Raw genomic sequence first — 21,179 nt, forward strand, 5'->3', positions numbered from 1 at the left:
GGGCCTGCCATCCCCATCTGCGGGAGAGTCTCAGAGCGTCGGGCGGGGAGTCCACGGGGCTGGGCGGGGCCGGGCTGGAGCTGACCCGAGGGCGGAACCCGGGCGGCGCGGGCCTACCGGATCCGGTGCTCCCTTGACCGGATGCTGGAGCCCCAGCCCGGGCTAGGAAGATGCGGAGGGCGGCCGGCCCTTGCAGCCTCGCCTGCTGGCCCTCGTCGCGCCATCCAGGCTCCGTAGGAACGTTTCCTGGATGCGCGGTCTCAGGCGGCCGCTGCTAAGCACCCTACGGGTCACGTCTGTCCGCTCCCCACAGCTCTGTGAAGTAGGCGCGTCCATAGCCCCTGGTACATACTTGCAGTGGGGAGCCCAGTGCAGCCAAGCCTGGCCCCGGTAACGGTGGAGATGGATTGAACCGTAGAAGCCTGAGCGAGGCCTGTCCGGCGCTCCTGCTCTTGGGAGCTCCTTGGACCGTGCGTGAGTCAGGAAAGGGCGGGGCCCAGCGCCTTGGGATCCCAGCGCCTTCTGCTTTGCTGGCTGCCCCTGTGGCCTCTCTACATTTTTCAAGACTTAGTAGGTTTTTTGTGTTTTCAGCCCACACAGTTTGTACAAGATTTGAAAATATCTTTTAAATATAAATATCTTTTAAATACTATTGAATGTATTAATGTTGACCGTTTCAAAAATCGTATTTAGAAGTTTAAAGTTTATAAGAAACATTGAAAAGGAAAAAAAAGCAGCAGTGCCATCACGTAGAGGAACCCATTTACAGGCATATTACTGCTGTTGGCAAGTGGGTGAGTTCCCTTCCAGATTAGTTAGGTGCTTAAGCACATTTATTTATAAGCTATTAGAGGAAATTGGGCCACATATAGTCTTCCATATAAGTTTACTTTAAGCTATGTGTATGCATATCTCACTCTGCAGTTTACTCTGTTCACTGAAAAATACCAAAAAGTTTTCATGTCAGTATACACAAATATCAAACTTGCTCTGCCTTTCTGGGACCAGCAGTTAGCGTAATGGCTATGTCGCTGGACTCCCACGTAGTTGACCACGGTTCGCATCCTGGACCCGGTGGCTTAAACTCACGCTGGGCGCATGTGCGTGCGTGCCCAAGATCCCGAGAGGAGAATGGATTGGGGCGTGGCCATCCCCCCTGGGGGGTGATTTCTCGCTTTCTATCCCTCTGTCTGTCTCTGTCTGTCTGGTGCACACACGCGCCCTATAGCAAAAACCTCTCAAAAAAAAAAAAAAAAGCAAAAATCTTGCTCTCTTTCTCAACAGTCTCACTATGTTGTGATCCTACAGAACAGGGTGAGAAATCATCCCCCAGGGGGTCTGGTCAGCCATCATCCTTTCTCCTCCATTCTCCTTTCAGGAGCATGCACACACCCTGTATGAATTTCAAGCCGCTGTGTCCAGGACTGGTACCTCCGAGGACCATGTGGAGTCTAGGCCTTAACCTCTAGACCATCTGCTGGTCAAAGAGCTGTATTAGTTTCTATTCCCACATGTGCATTTAGATGATTTACTGTTTTTCACCCAGACAATTCTGTAGTAATTGCTGTTGTCTTTTTTTCCTGTCCCCAGGCCAATGTTTATGTAGGATGGATCCCTAGAAGCAATGTTTCTGGCATGCATGTTTTGCATTTTGGTGGAAACTGTCCTTTAGAACAATGGTATAAAATTTTCCGTAATTCTCATCATCCACTTTTACTCTGTCACAGCTCTTTTCATCTTTGTGTTCTCCCTCATTGTTCACATCGGCATGTTTTTCAAGGTACACATGTTAGTTTTTCTTTTTTGTTTTTATTGCTACATCATCTTTGTGATGAACTACTTTTAGTGACTACATAATGGTTGATGAAGTAGTTGTACCATAATTTGCCAAATCATTCCCCCAGTGTACATTTGGGTTGCTTCCAGATCTTAATTAGCAGAGAGAATGCTGTCATGATGCCACTGTGTGTGTAGTTTGTTTTGTTTTATTTATTAGATTATTTCCTTAGGAGAAATTCTCAGAAAAAGGTTTCTTTTTTTCTTTTTTTTTTTGAGAGACTATTTCTCTCTTTATTTATTTATTTATTTTTTTGGAGAGGTTTTTTTTGCTATAGGGTGCATGCGCTCACCAGACAGACAGAGAGAGACAGGGAGACAGAAAGCGAGAAATCACCCCCCCAAGGGGGATGGCCACGCCGCAATCCCTTCTTCTCCATTATCCTCTCGGGATCTTGGGCACGCACGCACACACGCCCAGTGAGTTTTAAGACACCGGGTTCAGGACGCGAACCGCGGTCTACTACATGGGAGTCCAGCGACATAGCCATTATGCTAACTGCTGGTCCCAGGAAAAGGTTTCTAAGGCAAAGGGACTGATACTTTTATTAAAAAAACTTGATTTATGTATTTATTTATTTTTAATTTGACCAGAGAGGGATAGAGTGAGAGAGAGAGAGAGAAAGTAAGCCGCCTGGTAAAGGACTCAAACCACAGTCAGCCATGTGGCAGTCCAGCGCCCTTAACCACCATGCCACCTGCTGGCCCCAGGGACTGATACTTTTTTAGTTCTTGGAATATATTGTCCTGTAACTTTCCCCAAAATGTTGTATTGTCCTTGTATTAGTATGCCAGAATTTAAAAAGAAACCTCAGCACTGCCATAATTTTTCATTTCTTTGTTTACAAGGATGATTATTTTTCCATGTTTATGACTTGGCCTAGGTGTATTTTCTGCTAGCGCTCTTTTTGCCTACTTGCATTTGATGTGATGTTTTTGAACTTATTCATTTGTCTGCTACATTTGATGCAAATAGTTTTCTTTTGTTTTTTTTTTTTTGAAAGGAAAAGATAGTTTATTAAGTAAAAGTGAAAGTACATTCCTAAGAGGTGTAGGACTCCTGAGAGGTAGGAGCCGGCCTGAGTGGACAGAGAAAGAGTGGTTCAAAAGGCCAATGCAAGGGAACCAGCAGTTAGCGTAATGGCTATGTCGCTGGACTCCCACGTAGTCAACCATGGTTCACATCCCGGACCCGGTGGCTTAAAACTCATGCCGGGCGCGTGTGCTTGCGAGCGCACACGCCCTATAGCGAAAAAGGCCAATGCACGTAGTTTGTCTGGTTTGATTCGTTGTTTTACAGAGGTTTTATGCTTAGTAGCCAAATTGGTTGCAGTTCCTTCCTGAGTCATTTGCTTGATATGATTCTTTCTCCGATGCTGAGCTAATAAATAATGCTGGAGCTTTGTGGTTGTTTTTCTATCTTCCACCAGCATGCCCTTGGGAACTAGCGATCACAGGAGTCTCATCTCCTTCCCTGATATAGATGCCAGTGTTGACAGTACTAGGGACCCCTGATGCTGAAGGCACCCTTTGGGCCCTTCTAGGAACAGGATGGAGAGTTGGAGATGTGAGTTGGCCCTGGGCAGCTGGATAGCCAGACCCAGATACTTCTGTTACCAGTTGGAATGACCTGCCCAGAAGCAGATCTAGCCTGACTGGAATGTCTGACTAGGGCTGTCCTTTCCCATCTGTATTTGTTCCGGGTGCTTCTTTTCTAGAGCTTGACACTATAGGGCTCATGTGCTCACTGGAGAAACAGAGAGAGGAAGTGAGAAATCACACCCTAGAAATGATGGCCATCCTGCAGTCTCTTCTCCTCCATTCTTCTCTTGGGGTTTTGGGCATGCACACAACACGCACCCCGCATGAGTTTTAAGCTACCGGTCTGGGACTCAGCTACAGTTGGCCTTGTGGGAGTCCAGTACATTAACCACTACGCCACCTGCTGGCCCCTCTTTTGGCTCCTGTAGGGATTGTGTTAAGCAGTTTCTTCTGGATCCAGATTGGTCGTGGGTGCTTTGACCCTCCTAGAGACCCCCTCAAGACATCATAGCCCCACTCATGTAGGTCCAGCCCACTCTACTGGCCGGGGTCAGGTTGAAGAAGCTATTCTGTTGTCTTATAAGAAAAAATTGTATTAAGTTTGACTACAGAAAAATTTAAACTCCTGTACCAGTCCATGATCAGGTGCTTAAGGGAACCAGATCTCATATGGCCAGCCATGTGGTTCAAATTCTGGACTTAGAAAACATGCCAGGCATGTGTGCTTGTATGACCAGAATCTCAAAAGGACGCAAAAATGGAGGAGAAAGAATTGGGGCATAACTATGCCCCATGGGAGTGGCAAAAAAAAAATTAGGAATTATTTTATCTAACTTTATTTATTTATTTGTTTGTTTGTTTTAATCTGACCAGAGAGGGACAGAGTGAGAGAGACTGAGAGGGAAAGTGAAAAAGCAAGCAGCCAGGTCTGGGGCTCAAACCACGGTCAGCCATACGGGAGTCCAACAACCTTAACCATCATGCTAAAAGTCTTTTTTTTAAAGAATTATTAAATTATTATTATTTTGTTTTAATTTGCTATAGGACACATGCACTTACGAGAGAGAGAGAGAGAGAAAATGAGAAAGCAAGTTGCCAGGTTCAGGACTTGAACCACAGTCAGCCATGTGGGAGCCCAACATCTTAATCACCATGCCACCTACTAGCCCACTGAAACTCTTGTGTTGACTTCCTGTTATTTGTTTTATGTCAGATTAGCAAAACATCAAAAACTCTGGAGATGCTGGTTGTGCATGTATTTTTCGAACCTGCCATGCTCATTCCTACTTCACTGCCTGTGCTTTTACCTCGTTACCTAAAGTGCATTTCTTCTCATCATTTAGTTCTTGGCTTTAAAAAGTTGTATCCTCAGGGCTGGCAGGTGTTACAGTGTTAAAGCACTGGACTCCCACATGACTGACAGGTTAGAGTCTTGGACCTGGCAGCTTGCTTTCTTACTTTTTCTCCCTCTCTGTCCCTCTCTGATCATTAAAAAACAACAACAATAATAAAAATAATAACAACAACAATAAATAAAATAATTCCTTAAAAAAAAAGTTACATCCTCAGAAGTTCCTGATCATGTCCTCAGACTGTCCTCTGTCCCACTCTCCAATCCCAGCCAGTCCCTGTACCCCGCAAGAGTCTCATTCACTTTTTTTTTTTAAGGTTTCTTCCACCAGAATATGAACTTCCTGGGACAGGGACCTAATCAATTGGTGCCACTAGTATGTTCAGCTCCTCTCATGACCTGCTGTGTGTCCTTGAGCAAAACCCTTCTCCTTTCTAAGCTTCAGTTTCCTTCCGTCTCTGTAAAATGACTTCATACTAATGGGAAGGTGAACAAGACCATCAGATGAGCAAGTATGTGCCTGAACGCAAAATAGACTCATAGTAGTTACTGCGGTGCATAAATGCCTATCTGTGTGTCCTGTTGCTGATGTCTGTTTACTTTTTAGTCGGCCAAATCTCAGGGACTGGTTCTTGTTAAATTCAGGATCACCTAAACCCCAGTTCTGTCACACTAGTTACTCTAAGGTCATGTCCCCTCTCCTGTTCATAAAAAAGATTGATGTTGGGGACCAGCAGGAAGCATGATAGTTGGGGTGTTAGACTTCCAGACGGTCAACTGTGCTTCGAGTCTCGAACCTGGAGACTTGCTTTCTCACTTTCCCTTTCTCTCTCTGGCCAAATTAAAAAACAGTAACAACAACAATAATAATAGCAAATAAAATTAAATAAATAATTCTTAAAAAATAAAAGAGAGATTGATGATGTAAAACAGCTGCAGAAGTGCTTTTCATTTGTTCCTCCAGTATTTATTGAGCCCATCTCGTACCAGGTATGGGACTAAAGTCTAGTCTGCTCCCAGGGTGCTTTGGGTCCGGATGAAGCAATGGATGTGAAAATGACAGTTATACTCTGTTGTGGTAAGTGCCATGAGGGCTGTGTGCCATGGAGCCCAGAAAAGGGGCTGATGGCACAGAAGCCTTCTGCAGGAGGCTTGTGAGCTGAGTCTAGAGGGTTGAGAGTTAGTCACATCAAGTAGTGTGGAAGGGAGATGCTTGCATCCTTCTGGCTCAGAGGAGAGGTACTCTGTACTTCCAAAGGCCAGCAAGCTGTGATTGCTCCTTATCCCCTATCCTGCACACAGCAGCCAGGGCCATCCTGAAACATCAGATCTTGTCACCCTTTACCTTAAAACTTGCTCATGGCTCTTGCATCATCTCCAGTAAAACCTAGAGTCATTCCTGGGGGTCTCCCAGGTCTGTGTGGTCTGATCTTCACACTGGCCTCCAGTCTTCCCCTGCTCACTGCACTTCACCCTCTGCAGCTCCTGTGCTTTCAGGTAACCTGCCAGACACTGTCCACGCCATGCTTTCATGCCATCCCTCTCCCCAGAGGTCTGCATGGCTAGCTCCCTCCTTTCCTTCAATTGCTGCTTACCTGTCACTTTAATGACCTTCTCTGGCACCTTATCTTAAAGTTCCATGACTCCGTGAGCCCTGCATTCCAGACACCCTTCCCTACTGTAGATGATCGTAATGTGTTTCTTTCTTTCTTTCTTTCTTCTTTGAGAGGTTTTTGCTATAGAGCGTGCGCGCTCACTAGAGAGACAGAGAGACACAAAGCGAGAAATCACCCCCCAGAGGGGATGACCACACTGCAATCCCTTCTCCTCCATTCTTCTCTCAGGATCTTGGGCACACATGCACACATGCCCAGCGTGAGTTTAAGCTCAAGTTTTTTAAGTTTAAAAAATTCTCCAAAAAAAATTTATTTATTTATTCTAATTCGAACATAAGGGGACAGAGAGAGAGAGAAAGAGAAAGAAAGCTGCCAGGTCCAAGACTTGAACTGCCGTCAGCCACTTGGGAGTCCAGCACCCTTAACCACCACGCCACCTGCTGGCCCCAACCAAGTTATTCTTACATCGTCTCATTAGATGCTGAACATGTCAGCGTCCTTTCTTAGATCCATTGAGAGGGGGGTTTAAAAATACCTTTAAATATAAATGGTACACTAAAATAAAAAGGGCTGTTTTGGAGGGAAAAAAGAGAAAGAAAGAAAACCTTGTCAATAATTCCCTGTTCCTAATGTGACTTTTTATTCTTATATAGTCCCCTCCAGCCCCCTTGATTTCAGATGGTTGCAGTCTCCAAGCACTTGATGTTTGCATCTCGCTGTTCTCACTGAACATTATATCACAGGCCTTTTATGGTGGTATGACATTGCCTAATCACTATTATTTGGGGGGGTATGCATGTACACACTCATGCCCAGCATGAGTTCCAGGTCTGGGACTCAAGCCATAGTCAGCCTTGTCCACCTGCTGGCTCCTAATCACTATTATTAACGTGTGCATTACATTCCTGTGAGTGGATATTCCATACTTTACTTTGCCGTTTCCCTAATTGCTGGCATTTTTAGTTCTTTCTGCTTTCTGCTATTGCAGATGTCACTTCAGCAGACGTCCTGCTGTGTTCTCCTTTTCTATTCATTGGATTCTTTCTTCAGGGTGGTTTTCCAGAGGGGTTACCAGGTCTGACTGAGTACTCTGCACTTCTTTACCATCACCTCCAGAGTAGCACCTGGTGCGGAGTGGGACTACTGCTCAGTGAGTCTGTTGGGTGGCTTACGATCTCTACATACGTGACCCACTGTGCTGTCGACTCTCATCCACAGAGCTAGCTCTGTCCTTTTACCCAGGCTCTTGATTTTGGAGGCAACAGTTGGTTTGCCATTTTGGTTTGTTTTTATATTTGTTTTTAAGAGAAATTTTTGCTGTAGGGTGTATGCACTCGCCAGAGAGACAGAAAACAAGAAATCACCCCCCAGGGGGAATGGCCACTCCGCAATCCCTTCTCCTCTATCCTCCTCTCAGGATTTTGGGCACAAATGCACATGTGCCCTGCAGGAACTTTAAGCTACCAGGTTCAGGACTCGAACTGCGACTGACTACTTGGGAGTCCAGCAACGTAACTATTATGCCATCTGCTGGTCCCACAGTTGGCCATTTTGTAGGAGGAATTTGTTTGCCTTTCCTTCCAGCTTTTGAGAGTAGTCTTACATCACTGGGGAGTGGGTGGTGGTGACTGGATCGTCAGCTTGTGCGTTCCAGAAAAACAATAATTTATTGTGCTGTCTCCACCAGTGTTCAGGATCCTTCCCCTCCCCGCAATTCATTTGCTGCTGGGGGTGGGGAACCATTCTCTTGAGCTAAATGGAGCCTGTGTTTCTGACAACTCCCAGCCTTTGAGGAGCCTCTGATTGGATTCTGGGCCAGTTTGGAAAAGGCTCCTGAGAACAAGCACATCTCGAAGCCAGTTTCCATACAGGGAGTTAGGCCTGGTTCAGTTGAGCAGCTCTTTCTCCAGCTCCTACTCTGCAGACCACATAGAGACTCCTGAGTAACAAGACAGTACCTAATACAGGTCCCAGAAGGGCATGGGCTAGGAGTGGGGGCTCAGGTGGGCAAAGACTCTGCTGAAGTGGGCATCAGTAAAGGTCTCATAGAGGGGGTGATGTCTTAGATGATACAGCAGAATTGGTTGGATTTCAGCAGAGAAGAGGCCTTGTAGGGTAAAAAGATGTGGAGCCATGGAGGTGTGGGCATGAGGAGGGAAATAGAGAAAGCAGGGGCAGGGGTAATGTTGAAGGCCTCGCATAGCAGGATGAGAATTCATGCATCCACTGTCCTCTTTGTTGACAAAGTCCATGTGCCAAAGGATTCCCCCACTTAATTTCTGGATAATCAAGATTAATGAGATCCTTCCCGAGATTGTGCCACATATCATGCTGTCATAGAGGCCAGCTGAAGTCACTGAGTCTGTCCACATGGGGTCATTTTGCTTCCTGGTAGATACCTCTGTTTGGGTTTTTCCAAATCATCAGAGTCCTGTCCCCCACCTGTGCCAAATATGAGAGTCCTGGATGTGTATGTACTCCCGGGGATGATATGTGTATTCTCCTTCCAAATGGCTGAGTGGGACGTGATAATACTGCCTGGTGGGCAAAGGACCAGGAGCAGCCCTGCCCGATGCTAGAGGTGCAAGCAGGTGCTCTCGGTGCTGGGCTGTCCTAAGGACCCCTCCAAACAGGCCTACGGAGCTTTGAGGAGGTGCCAAGTGTTTGGGTGTTACTTGTTTGTTGTTGGAGGACAAGTGTGTGAATCATCTGGGATAGAGGAAGGTAGTCCAGCCTACCCAGGCCCTCTTAACTGTGGTCTTGTTTTCTGGCAGGCAGAGGTGGAGGAGACACTAAAGCGACTTCAGAGCCAGAAAGGAGTACAGGGAATCATCGTGGTGAACACAGAAGGTATGCTCTGCACCCAGGCAGGCCCCAGAAATCGCCCAGACACTGCCCAACACACTTGCTGTTTGCTGGGCCCCTTCATGCCTGGCATGAGTTTCAAGCCACTGGGTTCAGGACTCGAACTGCAGTTGACCATGTGGGAGTCCAGCACCCTAACCACTACACCACCTGCTGGCCCCAATTTCTGCATTCATTTTAATTAGGGAAAGGGTTTGGCCTTTAAAAGTTTTAAACTATCGGGGTTGGCAGATGGCGTGGTGGTTAAGGGTGCTGGATTCCCACATGGCTAGCCACGGTTCAAGTCCCAGACCTGGCGGCTTGCTTTCTTGCTTTCTTCTCTCTCTCTCACTCTCTTTCTTGCTCTGTCCCTCTCTGGTCAAATATAAATTAAATTAAATTATTATTTTAAAAACCTTTAAAAAATGTTTTCAACTGTCATACTAGAGTGCATGAAGGAAAAAACATAAACCAGTATAAGGCTGGACGTGGACAGGTGCACTGAGGCGTTGCTGCTGACACCGGCAGCTCAGTGATGAAGGTCCGTGGAGGCGAGGAGCATGTGTGACTACCTCTGTTCCAGCGCCTGCCCAGCATGGGCACTGGGTCCAGGATTGTAAATGTTGAATGAACAAACCACAGTCAGTGGTGGCGTCGGCCCCTTCGATTTGGTAGTCCTCTCTAGGGCACAACACTTAACCGCTTCAAAGAATTTCAGAGGAAAAGAACAAAATTTTCCAAGTATGTTAGGTGCTATAATCACTAGATTAACAAACATAATAATGCCTGTAATAATAACAGCTGACATGGTTAAAAAGTATAACACCCTTCTTTAGGCACATTATAAATACTGTACATAGCTTAATTCATTTTATCCCTGAAACAGTCCTATGAGGGTGGACTGGTAACGTCTCCATTTTACCCATGAGAAAACAGACTTAGAAGGAAGTCAAGTAACAACCCAAGATCGCACAGGGAGGAGACGGCTGAACTGGAGTCCCAGCTCTGTAGCCTATTCTGTTGGCCATGGCCGGGCTGTCCCCCCACTGCCTGTCCCCATGCTGGGGCAAGGGAATGGCTGGCACACTGCGGAGGTACCCCAGGGATGCCCCGGAACTCAAAACACAACCATGGCATGTGTGGATACAACCAGTATGAGGAGATGGACAGGCCACAGATGAGCAGGGAAGTCACATTGTCATACTCCTCCTGGGAGCCTGTCTTCTTCCCCAGCCTTAGTTCCCTGGTCTTAGGGAGTGACAGCAAGCCATAGTCTCGTGTTCTTCTCTGAGACCTTCAATTCCATCTTCTTGGCTTCACTCCTCTCCCTACCTAGAATGCCCTTTCCTCCCCCTGCTCGTCTGTATGTCACCCACCCTTCAAAATCCCTTGAATGCTTCTCTTTGGATGCTAGGCCCTTGCTGATAATTAATCTTCATAATAACCAGTTTTACTAAGAAGGAAAGATCATTAATCTTCACAGTAACCTGTTTTACTAAGAAGGAAATTAAGGCCAAGTGGTTAAGTGATGTGCCCCAGAGAGGAGTGTGCAGACTCTTCAGTACCCAGCAGAGGGCTTGCTCTCCGAGGCCAGGATTAAAAGTAGCCTCTGGGGACCAGCAAATGGCATAACAGTTACATTGATGGACTCCCACATAGTTGACCACGGTTCGTGTCTTGGACCCAGTGGCTTAGAACTCGTTCTAGGTGCATGTACATGTGTGCCCAAAATCCCGAGAGGAGAAGAGATTGCGGCATGGCCATCTCTCCTGGGGGGTGATTTCTTGCTTTCTGTCTCTGTCTCTCTCTCTGGTAAGTGCACATGCCCTATAGCAAAAATCTCTCTTAAAAAGATAAGATTAGTCCTCTGAACAGAGGCGATGCAGCATTTATTCCTTGTTCTCTGACTGCTCTTGGGGTACACATGGTTTTGGTGCCACCTTGACAGACACACATATGGATATCCCAAAAGATTGCACTGTGCTCAGAGTCACCCCATTGTTGCTGGGCTCCCCAGCTCTCCAGGCAAGTCATTCAGTCACCTGATTGGTTCTAAGCTCTTTGAGAGCCCGTGTGTGTCTGCATGGTCATTCTAGGCCTTATTTTGGAAAGGTAGCATTCTCAACAATGCAGAATGAAAGTCACCAAGGGCACAGAGTAGAGGTAGCATGCCCTCAGTTAGAATGTTATTTTCTAGGCCGATAGAGCCTTCACCAGCCCAGAGCAAGACAGAATCATGCTCCCAGTTTTGTCTGACTCATTTTAAAGGAGCTGGGAACCCTCAGAACACTGGAGGAAGCTGGAGCAGGCCCCAGCCCAGGTTTGCCACTGACCTACTACGTGGCCTGAACAAGTTTCTTCCCTTCTTCCAATCTCAGAAGCCTCATGTGAGTGGTTGGGCCAGACATTCTCTTTTGGGTGATTCTTGCTCCGAGACTTCAAAGATGGTTTGTCACTTAGAGACTTATCTTCTGGGACTAGACATTTTGACCTCAAATGGAAAAGGAACAGAACAAGTACTGACTGCCTCAGCTGGAGCCTGAAGTTTCTGTCAGCCTGCACCCTGCTTATAACGCCCTGAAAGTCAAGCATTCTCCCTGGGGGGATCTAGCCCCAACTGCTTATCTTTTAGATGCTGATGAGCACTTCTGGTATACTACTGTGGCAGAATTGCACAGTGGCTAAGAACAGGGCATGCAGAATCAGACCACAGGGGTTTGAATCCTGGATCTACTTACTTAACAGCTGTGTGGCACCACAACTCGTTCTCCTGACTTTTGACTCAGAACAGCCTCTCTGACTCAGCTGCTGCATTTGCCACCATGACCTCCTCTTCTGCCCACTCTTGTATTCTTGGTGCCTTTGGCTGATCCCTTGGCCCATCAGTTCCAGGCCAGATTAGCAGGGTTCTGGCCCAGAATCTAGTCACTTGTATTGAGGAACCACTTGTACATCTTGACAAGTGAATGTAAACTGGTGAGCTCTCGAGGTCTAATGGATTGAGTCTTATGTTGACATGCACTTGAGATAACCTGTTGTCACGGCAGTTGATGACCCCATGTGGCCTGGACTGGTTCAAGTTGAGCCACATTTCTCACCTCTGTGACAGTAGGAACCATCTAGTGACCCAAGTCCAGTTAATAGTCTGTCTTAAGGAAACTGCCCCCAAAACAGAAAAGACTTGGGGACCAGCAGTTAGTGTAATAGCTATGTTGCCGGACTCCCATGTAGTCTACCGCGGTTCAAGTCCCGGACCCGGTGGCTTAAACTCACGCCGGGTGCATGTGCATACGTGCCCAAGATCCCAGAAGGAGAGTGGAGGAGAAGGGATTGTGGCATGGCCATCCCTCCCAGGGGGTGATTTCTCGCTTTCTGTCTCTCTGTCTTTCTGGCAAGCGCACGTTCCCTATAGCAAAAACCTCTCAAAAAAAAAAAAAAAAAAAAACAGAAAAGACTTGATCCCCAGTGATGTCCATTATCCTAGTAAAATACCCAGCCTCAGTGCCCAGCAATAGGGCAATGGCGAGCTCTGTGACGGCCCACATAGTGGGCTCTTTGAAGGCGGCACCAGTGGTGTTTACCGAGCGTGTGTGCAGACACAGAAATGTGTGTAATGCGGGGCACAGTCAGGTGTATATACAGTGTGTTTACATCTGGGCCTAAGCCTGCCCCTGGTGGGAGTGGCACTGGTGATGCCCTGGCACAAGCCAACCTTTCTTCTTCCTCCTTTTCAGTGTGTACAGATGTATAAGAGCTGTCCTCTTGGGTCAGCTTCTAGATATGAGTGATAATCTCTCCTGTTCCCAGTGGAAACTGGTAAGACAGTGCAACCCTGGACAGGGAGCCTCCATTGGAGCCAGCTGGCCTGCTCCTGAGTCCTGGGCCCACTGCTGCTCTGTGGTGTGACCATCGAGATGTCACCTTGCCACTCAGGGCTCCAGTTGCCTAACTGGCAAACGAAGACAGATGCCACCCATGGAATAGTTCTAGGCCCTGACACTGACACTTTTCACAAGCTCAGCGTGTTCCTGTCACATAGCAAGCCCTGTGGAAGTGGCGGCATTGGTGGTTAACTGTGCGCTGAGTTCTGTAGAATTAGGGATGCAGGGCCAGTAGTTCACCAGAAAGGACTTCACCATCTTGCTCAGTCTCGTCTACTCTCCCCTCAGGCATTCCCATCAAGAGCACCATGGATAACCCCACCACCACACAGTACGCCAACCTCATGCACAATTTCATCCTGAAGGCACGGAGCACTGTGCGTGAAATTGACCCACAGAACGACCTGACCTTCCTTCGAATTCGCTCCAAGAAAAATGAAATTATGGTTGCACCAGGTAAGGGGTCTTCTGCCCTCTCACTTTGGGGTAGACCTTCCCAGCACATTGTCTGTGGCTGGCCAGGAAGGCCTGGCACATTGGTGTCTCCTAAGAGTCCAGGAAGGACTTGAGGAGTTGCAGATACCTCACTGCCTAGCCAGTCCATAGCTGGTGTCCCCAGCAAATCTTCACCCACGGTGATGTGTCCCACAGATGAGAACCCTGGCCTCACAGAGGAGGCAGACATGTAAGCCTAACACTGCATCACCCTTCCCTTGGTACGAGGACATTCAAGGAGCATTTGGAACATAGAGGAGGGTGTGATCGGGTCTTCTGCCTTCCTTGGGGCCATCAGTGAAGCCTTCCCAGAAGAGACCCTGGAGCTGCCTCTTGAGGGCATAGGAAGGGGTGAGCAGGGTGGAGAGACAGGAAAGCTATGTTTGGAGGAAAAAGAGTTCAGTGATTCTAAAGCAAAATATAAAGCAAAAATACTGTACAGTCATTTTATCCTTGAAAACTTCTCTTGCCACCTTGCACAGTCCTGTATCTCGAGGCTCATTCAGCCAGCCTGCCATGTAGCACTGGCACAGATTGTTGGGGTATTTTGTTTTGTTTTTAAAGATAGATAGATTTGTTTATTTATTTATTTATTTATTTATTTTAATTTGAGTAGAGAAAGTAAGAAAGCAAGACGCCAGGTCCGGGACCCTAACTGCAGTCAGCCATTTGGGAGTCAAATGCCTTAACCACCACACCACCTAACTTCCCCTTGCTGCTTTTATTTTACATTCAGTGCTTGGCTTACATCATAGGCTGCACGGTTCATGGAGCCGTCTTTAGGCCTTAGGACCATCCTCAGGGTAATGAGATGCTCCCCTGGGATGAGCCCCTGCGGCTGGGATCACAGGAAGGAACAGCAGGGCCCTCTTTCCCGCCTCCCCTCACTCACACTCACAGCCTAGAGTGGCGGAGAGACCCTCCAGGAATGTGTCTTCCTGCGTTCTTTCTCACGGCTCTCCCTGTGACTGAGCCACAGAGTTGCATGTGTGTGAGTTCTGTGTGTGTGCAGTGATGCAGTTAAGGTTGCACCCAGCTCGGCCAGGGCATTGGAAAGGTGCAGGAAGGAGTGGAAGGTGGGACTTCGGTCCAGTTTAGAAGAGGCTTCACACACCCAACCACTGCAGGACTTGTCTTGAATATGGCGGCAGAGATTTTTAGGGCAGGAGGACATGCAGTTGTCATTAGGCCTGGACGAAGGAGGGCATGGGGAGGCTGAAGACTGCTGGTGCTTAGCAGCACAGATGGCAAGGCGGCTGGCTGCAGGATTCTGGAGTAGGAGAGGCAACCACTCCCGGCAACAGACCGACGCTCATTCTGCTCCCAGACCTGCTCCACCTTTCTGGAGGTCTGAAAGAATGGGGTGAAGAGAGCCCTAGAGCCAGACACAGGGGCAACAGTATCCCTGGGTTACTCCTAGAGGGCTGGGGATAGAGCAAGTCCTTCTCAAAGAACATAAAACTCTCAGAGTAACTCATTCCTAAAGGATGCCATTCTGTTTAGTGCATCATCCAGCAACTAATGCCTGATTCTGTCAGGGAAAAAGACTGTGAGAGGCACAGAATCTGTTTGCCCAGCTTTACTCTTCTGAACATGACCTTAGGCTAGTCACAACCCCCCATGTTTACACCTGAACATGTCAGCAGTGACCTTGCTCCTCTGGTCCCCCGAGATGCCCGATCTGGTTGAGTGCGTTGCTCAAGCTGCACAGAAGACAGAATCAGATTTGAATTGAAATCCCTCTTAAGACTTTGTACTGTGTGACTGCAGAGGACAGGTCTCCACTTGCCTGAAAGTGGAACTGGGAGTAACCCTGTTCTCACCCCAGAGTAGACCTTGTGCTCCTTAGTGGCAACTCGAGTGAGGCAAGAGCGTGTTAGGTGGTATCCACATCAGACAGGCTCTTCAAGGATGATGTCTCTGGGCATCACGCTTCTGGAAACATCTCTGGAAGGACAGAGCCAGCTGCAATCCCTGGCCCTGCACATCTCAGCTCAGCAGCAAAGACATCGCCAGCTTGGCCTTGAGTACCCCAGCATTCAGAGCCTTGATTGGGTAGGTCAAGGTGGGCAGCTCCTAAGTTAGAGATCTTTGGGGTTCACAGGTCCAAAGAGCTCTGGCGTTGTCTCTCTGTCTCTGTCTCTCTCTCTCTCTCTCTCTCCCACATACCTTGTTATGCTGGAGGGTGTGTGACACACTGAGGTTGCCTTAAACACAAGTGCCCCTTCAGAGCACTGCTCTGCCCCAACCATGCTGCTCCCTCAGACTCAGGCTCCTTTTCTGGGGCCCTTGCACACGCCATCCTGCTGCCTGCACACAGTCCCTCCTTGTCACTTGGCTGCCCAGATTTTTTTTTTTTTTAATTTTTAATATTTATTTATTTATTTATTTTTGAGAGGTTTTTGCTATAGGGTATGTCTGCTCACCAGAAAGACAGAGACAGAGAGACAGAAAGCGAAAAATCACCCCCCAGGTGGGGATGGCCACACAACAATCCCTTCTCCTCCATTCTCCTTTCGGAATCTTGGGCATGCACATGTGCCCAGTGTGAGTTTAAGCCACCAGGTCCGGGACTCCAACTGCGGTTGGCTACATGGGAGTCTAGCAACATAGCCATTACGCCAACTGCTGTTCCCAGGTCCCCAGATTTTTATCTGCATTTTTTAGTCTATTCCCTCTGTAGACATAAAATGCTGTGAGGGCAAGGACTTGTCATTTAGTAAGCATAACAAATATTTGATGAATAAATTAATGACTTCCTAAACCTCCTTCTGATGCTGATGCCCATGGCTGTGGAGTCAGCAGTGGGATGGGGTCAGGGATGTCTGGGGCATAGCGCTTAGGGGGAAGCATATAGTTTGACACTTGGAGACACCCACTTTTGATGTGGCCAGGGTTAGATACTGGTGTGTCTTGCTCTGAGATACATGGTGTCAGAGCTTTCACGGGCAGCAACCTCAGAGGTATAAGGACTGGAATACCTTAAGATCGCCACAGATGCTGTGTGACCAGGCCCCGTCATGGGGTGCTTTCTCTCTCTCTCTCCCCCCTCCCCTGTCCACATGTACATGTACATACACACTATCATGAATAGAGCGGGGGAAAGGTTCTCACAGAGCGCAGGTCCCTGGGGCCATCCCTGGCATAGAGCAGCCCTCACTGCTGCGTACGTTTGAGGTACTGTGGCACTAGCGCCAGCACCCTGCATATTTTTTCCAGCCTGCAGCAGCCTGGCTAGGAAAGAGAGCCACGATCCACCTAATCTGACTCATTCAGACCAAGAAGCTACTTCTGAGGCCACAATAGCAGCAGGTGGTTTCAGAGTTTGGCTTGCCACATCTGTACCAAATTTAACCCATCCTGTCCCAGAACAGCCTACCTGACCAGACAGTGTAAGACTTACTGTCCTCACTGATGTAAAGTCGAATTAATCCAGCATAAACAACCTTAAAGCACTGAAGTGGTATTACAGGCCTAGTTTGATAATTTGGAATCAAAGAATCTGGTATTGTTGAATGTGTCTATTTTTATCCATGGCTTGTTCATTCTTTTTTCATCAGTAAGTGATTTTATATTTATGCAGATTGCACAGCTGAGGAAATGTTACTCATTTAATTTCTTTATTCCCACTTGTAGCAACACAGATGTGGCCGAGGGCCTGCCATTTCTCCCATGCTCAGCAGGGGGCAGTAGACCAGAGGCCTTCGGAGCTTGGGATCAAACCCAGCTAGCTGTCCGCCCACCCCACCCGCATACTTTCTTTGGCTTGGGCAAGTCATTTAAGTCTGAGCTGCAGCGTTCTCATTAGTAAAATGGGAAAACACTAGTATCTGCCTCATAGAGTGTTTCAAAGATTGAGCTGCCCTGTGAGAAGTAGCAATAGTTGGTCCAGGCCTGGGCACATAGAAACTTGGTAAAGGTTTGCAGGTTGGTTATTAAGGGGCAGAGTTAAAGCACTTTGCTTCTCTAGTTTCTTCCATAAAATAAGGGATGGTAAGGCTTACCTCTGAGGGCCTGCACCTCCCTCAATTTCCTGTGGACAGCTGTCCATGCTAGGCTGATTCCTGGAGGTGGGATCCAGGCAGCTTTGTTCCCATTTGCCCTGTGCCTTTGAAATGTTCTGGTTCAGATCCTGAGAAGTCAGCAACTGAGTTTAAGGGAGAAATTGACAAGATCTTTGAGGTTGAGGTTGGAATTTGAGCTTTGACACTAATTAGCTGCGTAGCCCCAAGCCAATGGTTCTCCCAGAACCTGCAGTATCTGGATCACCTGGAACTTGTCAGAATTGCAATTCCTAGGCCCTAGTGCAAACCCTAGTGCTGGATCAGCAACTGGGGATGGAGTCCACTGAAACTTGGGACCCGAGGATCCCTACCCAGAGAACAAGGTGAGAATCTCACCTCCCAGATGCCGGTGCCGCCATGTGGGGAGTAGATGGTGCTGCAGAGCGCCTGCTGCCTGGGAGATGGGGAGACCCCCCCTTCCCAGAAGCCACCCTTCCAAGAGCCTCCCCAAGAAAGTTGTGGGTTTGTCTTCTGTTCTCCCGGCAAGTAAGAGCAGCCCGGGTGCTGACACTTGGTATCGCTTCCCCCCCAACCGATTATGGTTAACGATGTGATGACTTACTGCTTTTTATTATGCTTCTCTCCTGTCTTACATTTAGTGATTTGATTTTTCATGTTTCTCTTTTGCAGATAAAGACTATTTCCTGATTGTCATTCAGAATCCAACCGAATAAGCCGCCCTTGGCTCCCTGTGTCATTTCTTAATTTAATGCCCCCCAAGAATCATGTCAACTGACTAGCACTTGGAGCCCAGTCAAACCAGTCCAGTGACCAGGGGTAGGCAGCCCCACCCCCCCCACCAGAGAAGCCCCTCTGACGCACCAGTCGCTCCCAGAGTCCCTGGGAGAGCCTCTTTCCTCACTTCTGTGTTTCGGAGCAAGTGTTTGAAGAGTGAGAAGCCCACACCCAGCTCCTTCTGACCTTCGTTTCACTTTGTCGCCCTTGGAAAAGGCTGTTTTTCTTTAACTAAAAATATCTCAACCGCTTACCCTACTGTTGTGTCTTTAAACACTAGGTTGGAAAGGCTTCTCTCTTCCTGTGTGATCACATGGTCTGAAAACTAAGCCCAGTTACCTCCTTTTAACTACTAGACTTTGGGGCTAGCCCATGCCTTCCGGCCCCTGATGGTGGATCGTATTCACAGCCAGAGACTCCTGCTCCTTATTGTACCTGTGTTCACACTTACTGAACACACCTTGGTTTATGTGACTCCTGGAACTCTTGTCTCTAGATAGCCCTTTCATCATTTCCCCCTCCGACCAATGTTTAGAAAGATTTTTTTCTTTTTTTTTTTTTAATTTTATTCATTCATTCATTTATTTTAATTTGACCAGACACACACACACACACACACAGAAAGAGAGAGGAAAAGTGAGAAAGCAAGCCACCAGGTCCAGGACTCGAACCGTGGTCAGCTATGTGGGAGTGTCCAGTGCCTTAACCACCATACCACCTGCTGGTCCCTTGGTAAGATTTTTCTCAACCACACTGCACTGGGGAAAGGAAGAGAATGCTATATTTTGAGTACCCAGAATGCACTTGGTGTCTCACAGAGTAAGTAGCTCATATTGCCCTACAGAACCCTCTGTAGATGGTATTAACACCATCTTAGAAGCCAGCAATGGTGTGTAGTAGTAACAAGACTCGCTGTGCCAAGGCCGTACAGGAAGATCTCAGGTTCATATCCTGAACTCTCCCTGTACATTTGTGCCTGTAATCTTGGCTGGCTGAGGCTGGGGGTAGATCATAGCATGCAAGCCCTGTTGGATCTATCTCTCAAAAGAAATAAACTTTTTATACAAAAGAGACCAGCCCCCATGTGTGGCAGAGCCAGGAGCTTTCAATTCAGCAGAAATACTTTTCTCAACTTTCTAGTAAAGTTTCTTTAACAGCATTAGGAGAAAAGCATATACCCTTGGGAGGTTAGGAGTATAGGTTAAGGATTCAGCAACATTTCTTCAAAATCTTCAATATGTCATTGAAAGATAATAGAAATTTAGGAACTAGCAGATGGCATAATGGTTATGTTGCCAGACTCTCCCATAGTTGACCACAGTTCAAATCCTGGACCTGGCAACTTAAATTGCTGGGTGAATATATGTACATGCCCAAATTCTCAAATCATGAGAGGTGAATAGTGGAGAAGGGATTGTGGCATGGCCATACCCCTAGGGAGTGACTTCTCACTTTCTGTCTCTCTGGCAAGCACAGATGCCCTATAGCAAAAATCTGTCTCTTAAAAAGAAGATAAATGAAGTGTAATACTCCAGAGGTTGGCAGGTGGCTTGGTGGTTAAGGGTGTGCTGGACTCCCACGTGGCCAACTGTAGTTTGGGTCCTGGACCCAGCAGCTTGCTTTCTCACTCCCCACCCCTCCCCCACCTCTCTCTGTCCCTCTCTGGTCAAATTTAAATAAATAAATAAAATAAAGTTCAATAAGTAATTCTTTTTTAAAAAGAAATTTAATACTCCATAATATATCCATGCTTGTCCTTTTAACAATTGCCAGAGGGCACATGTGCTCCTCAGATAGAGCAGGAGAGGGAGAAGGCACCTCCCCCGCAATGGGGCATGGTCGTGCTGCAATCCCTTCTCCATTTTCCATCCTGTTGGGATTTGGGGCACACATGCATATGCACCCGGTGAGTTTTCAAGCCCCCAGGGCTGGGATTCAAACCATGGTCAGTCATGTGGGATACAGCTCCCTTCCCCTAGTCCTACCACTCCCTCTTGTTTGCCTTAAAGTTCCCTATTCTTTTTTTTTTTTTTTTAAAAATTTTTTTAACTTTCTTTATCCATTTTTTTTTTTTTAACTTGACCAGAGAGGGACAGGGGGAGGGTTTTTAACTTGACCAGAGAGGGACAGAGTGAGAGAGAGAGAAGGGAAACGGGTTGAGAAAGCAAGCCACCAGGTTGGGACTCAAACCACATTCAACCATGTGGGAGTCCAGTGCCTTTAACAACCACGCCACCTGCTGGCCCTAAGGTTCCCTAATCTAAAACTATTCCATCAAGGTCTTGGAGAAAATTTAGGCTCAGTCCATCTTTGAAGGAAAACCCAGTGACTCATGAAAATAAAGATGTCCTGCCTCCCTGTCCCCTTAGTACTGGGATTATATATCAGAAGCCCGCTGAACATGCATTTGAGATTTGGTTTGGTTTTAGATTTTTTTTAAGATTTAATTTTATTTGTTCATTTATTTTCATTTCACCAGAGAAAGAGAGAGGAGAGGGAAAGTGAGAAAGCAAGCCACCAGGTCCGGGGTTCAAACTGTGGACGGCCATGTGGGAGTGTCCAGCGCCTTAACCACCATGCTACCAGGCTAGTCCCTTTAGAGAGATTTTTGCTGTAGGGTATGTGCACTTGCCAGAGAGACAGAAAGTGAGAACTCACCCCTCCAGGGGTAATGGCCATGCCACAATCCCTTCTCCCATCTCCTTTCAGGATTTTGGGCACACCCACACACATGCCCATCATGTTTTAAGCCACCAGTCCGGGACTCAAACTGTCGTCAACTATATGGGAGTCCAGTGATGTAACAATTGCACCA

At 47.4% G+C, this 21,179-nt stretch overlaps 1 protein-coding gene across 3 annotated transcripts in view; it reads left to right on the plus strand.

The window, feature by feature from the left end:
- The window catches only part of DYNLRB1 (dynein light chain roadblock-type 1), a 19,423-nt gene extending 806 nt beyond the window's left edge, over window positions 1–18,617 (plus strand). The window contains exons 2-5 of one of the 3 annotated variants that reach the window (XM_014586124.2): window positions 5,720–5,807; window positions 9,120–9,195; window positions 13,359–13,526; window positions 18,260–18,617. In XM_014586124.2, the coding sequence (XP_014441610.1) occupies window positions 13,379–13,526; window positions 18,260–18,303 (192 nt within the window). In that variant the 5' untranslated portion in view covers window positions 5,720–5,807; window positions 9,120–9,195; window positions 13,359–13,378 and the 3' untranslated portion in view covers window positions 18,304–18,617. Of the gene's footprint in view, window positions 1–1,616; window positions 1,680–5,719; window positions 5,808–9,119; window positions 9,196–13,358; window positions 13,527–18,259 lie in introns of those variants that run through there. The other 2 variants (XM_006144025.3, XM_006144024.3) reach the window with 2 other exon arrangements.
- Window positions 18,618–21,179: the final 2,562 nt, after the last annotated feature.

This window comes from Tupaia chinensis, unplaced genomic scaffold (genome assembly GCF_000334495.1).
Source record: "Tupaia chinensis unplaced genomic scaffold, TupChi_1.0 Scaffold000115_1, whole genome shotgun sequence".
In the NCBI taxonomy this organism is placed as follows: Eukaryota; Metazoa; Chordata; class Mammalia; order Scandentia; family Tupaiidae; genus Tupaia; species Tupaia belangeri.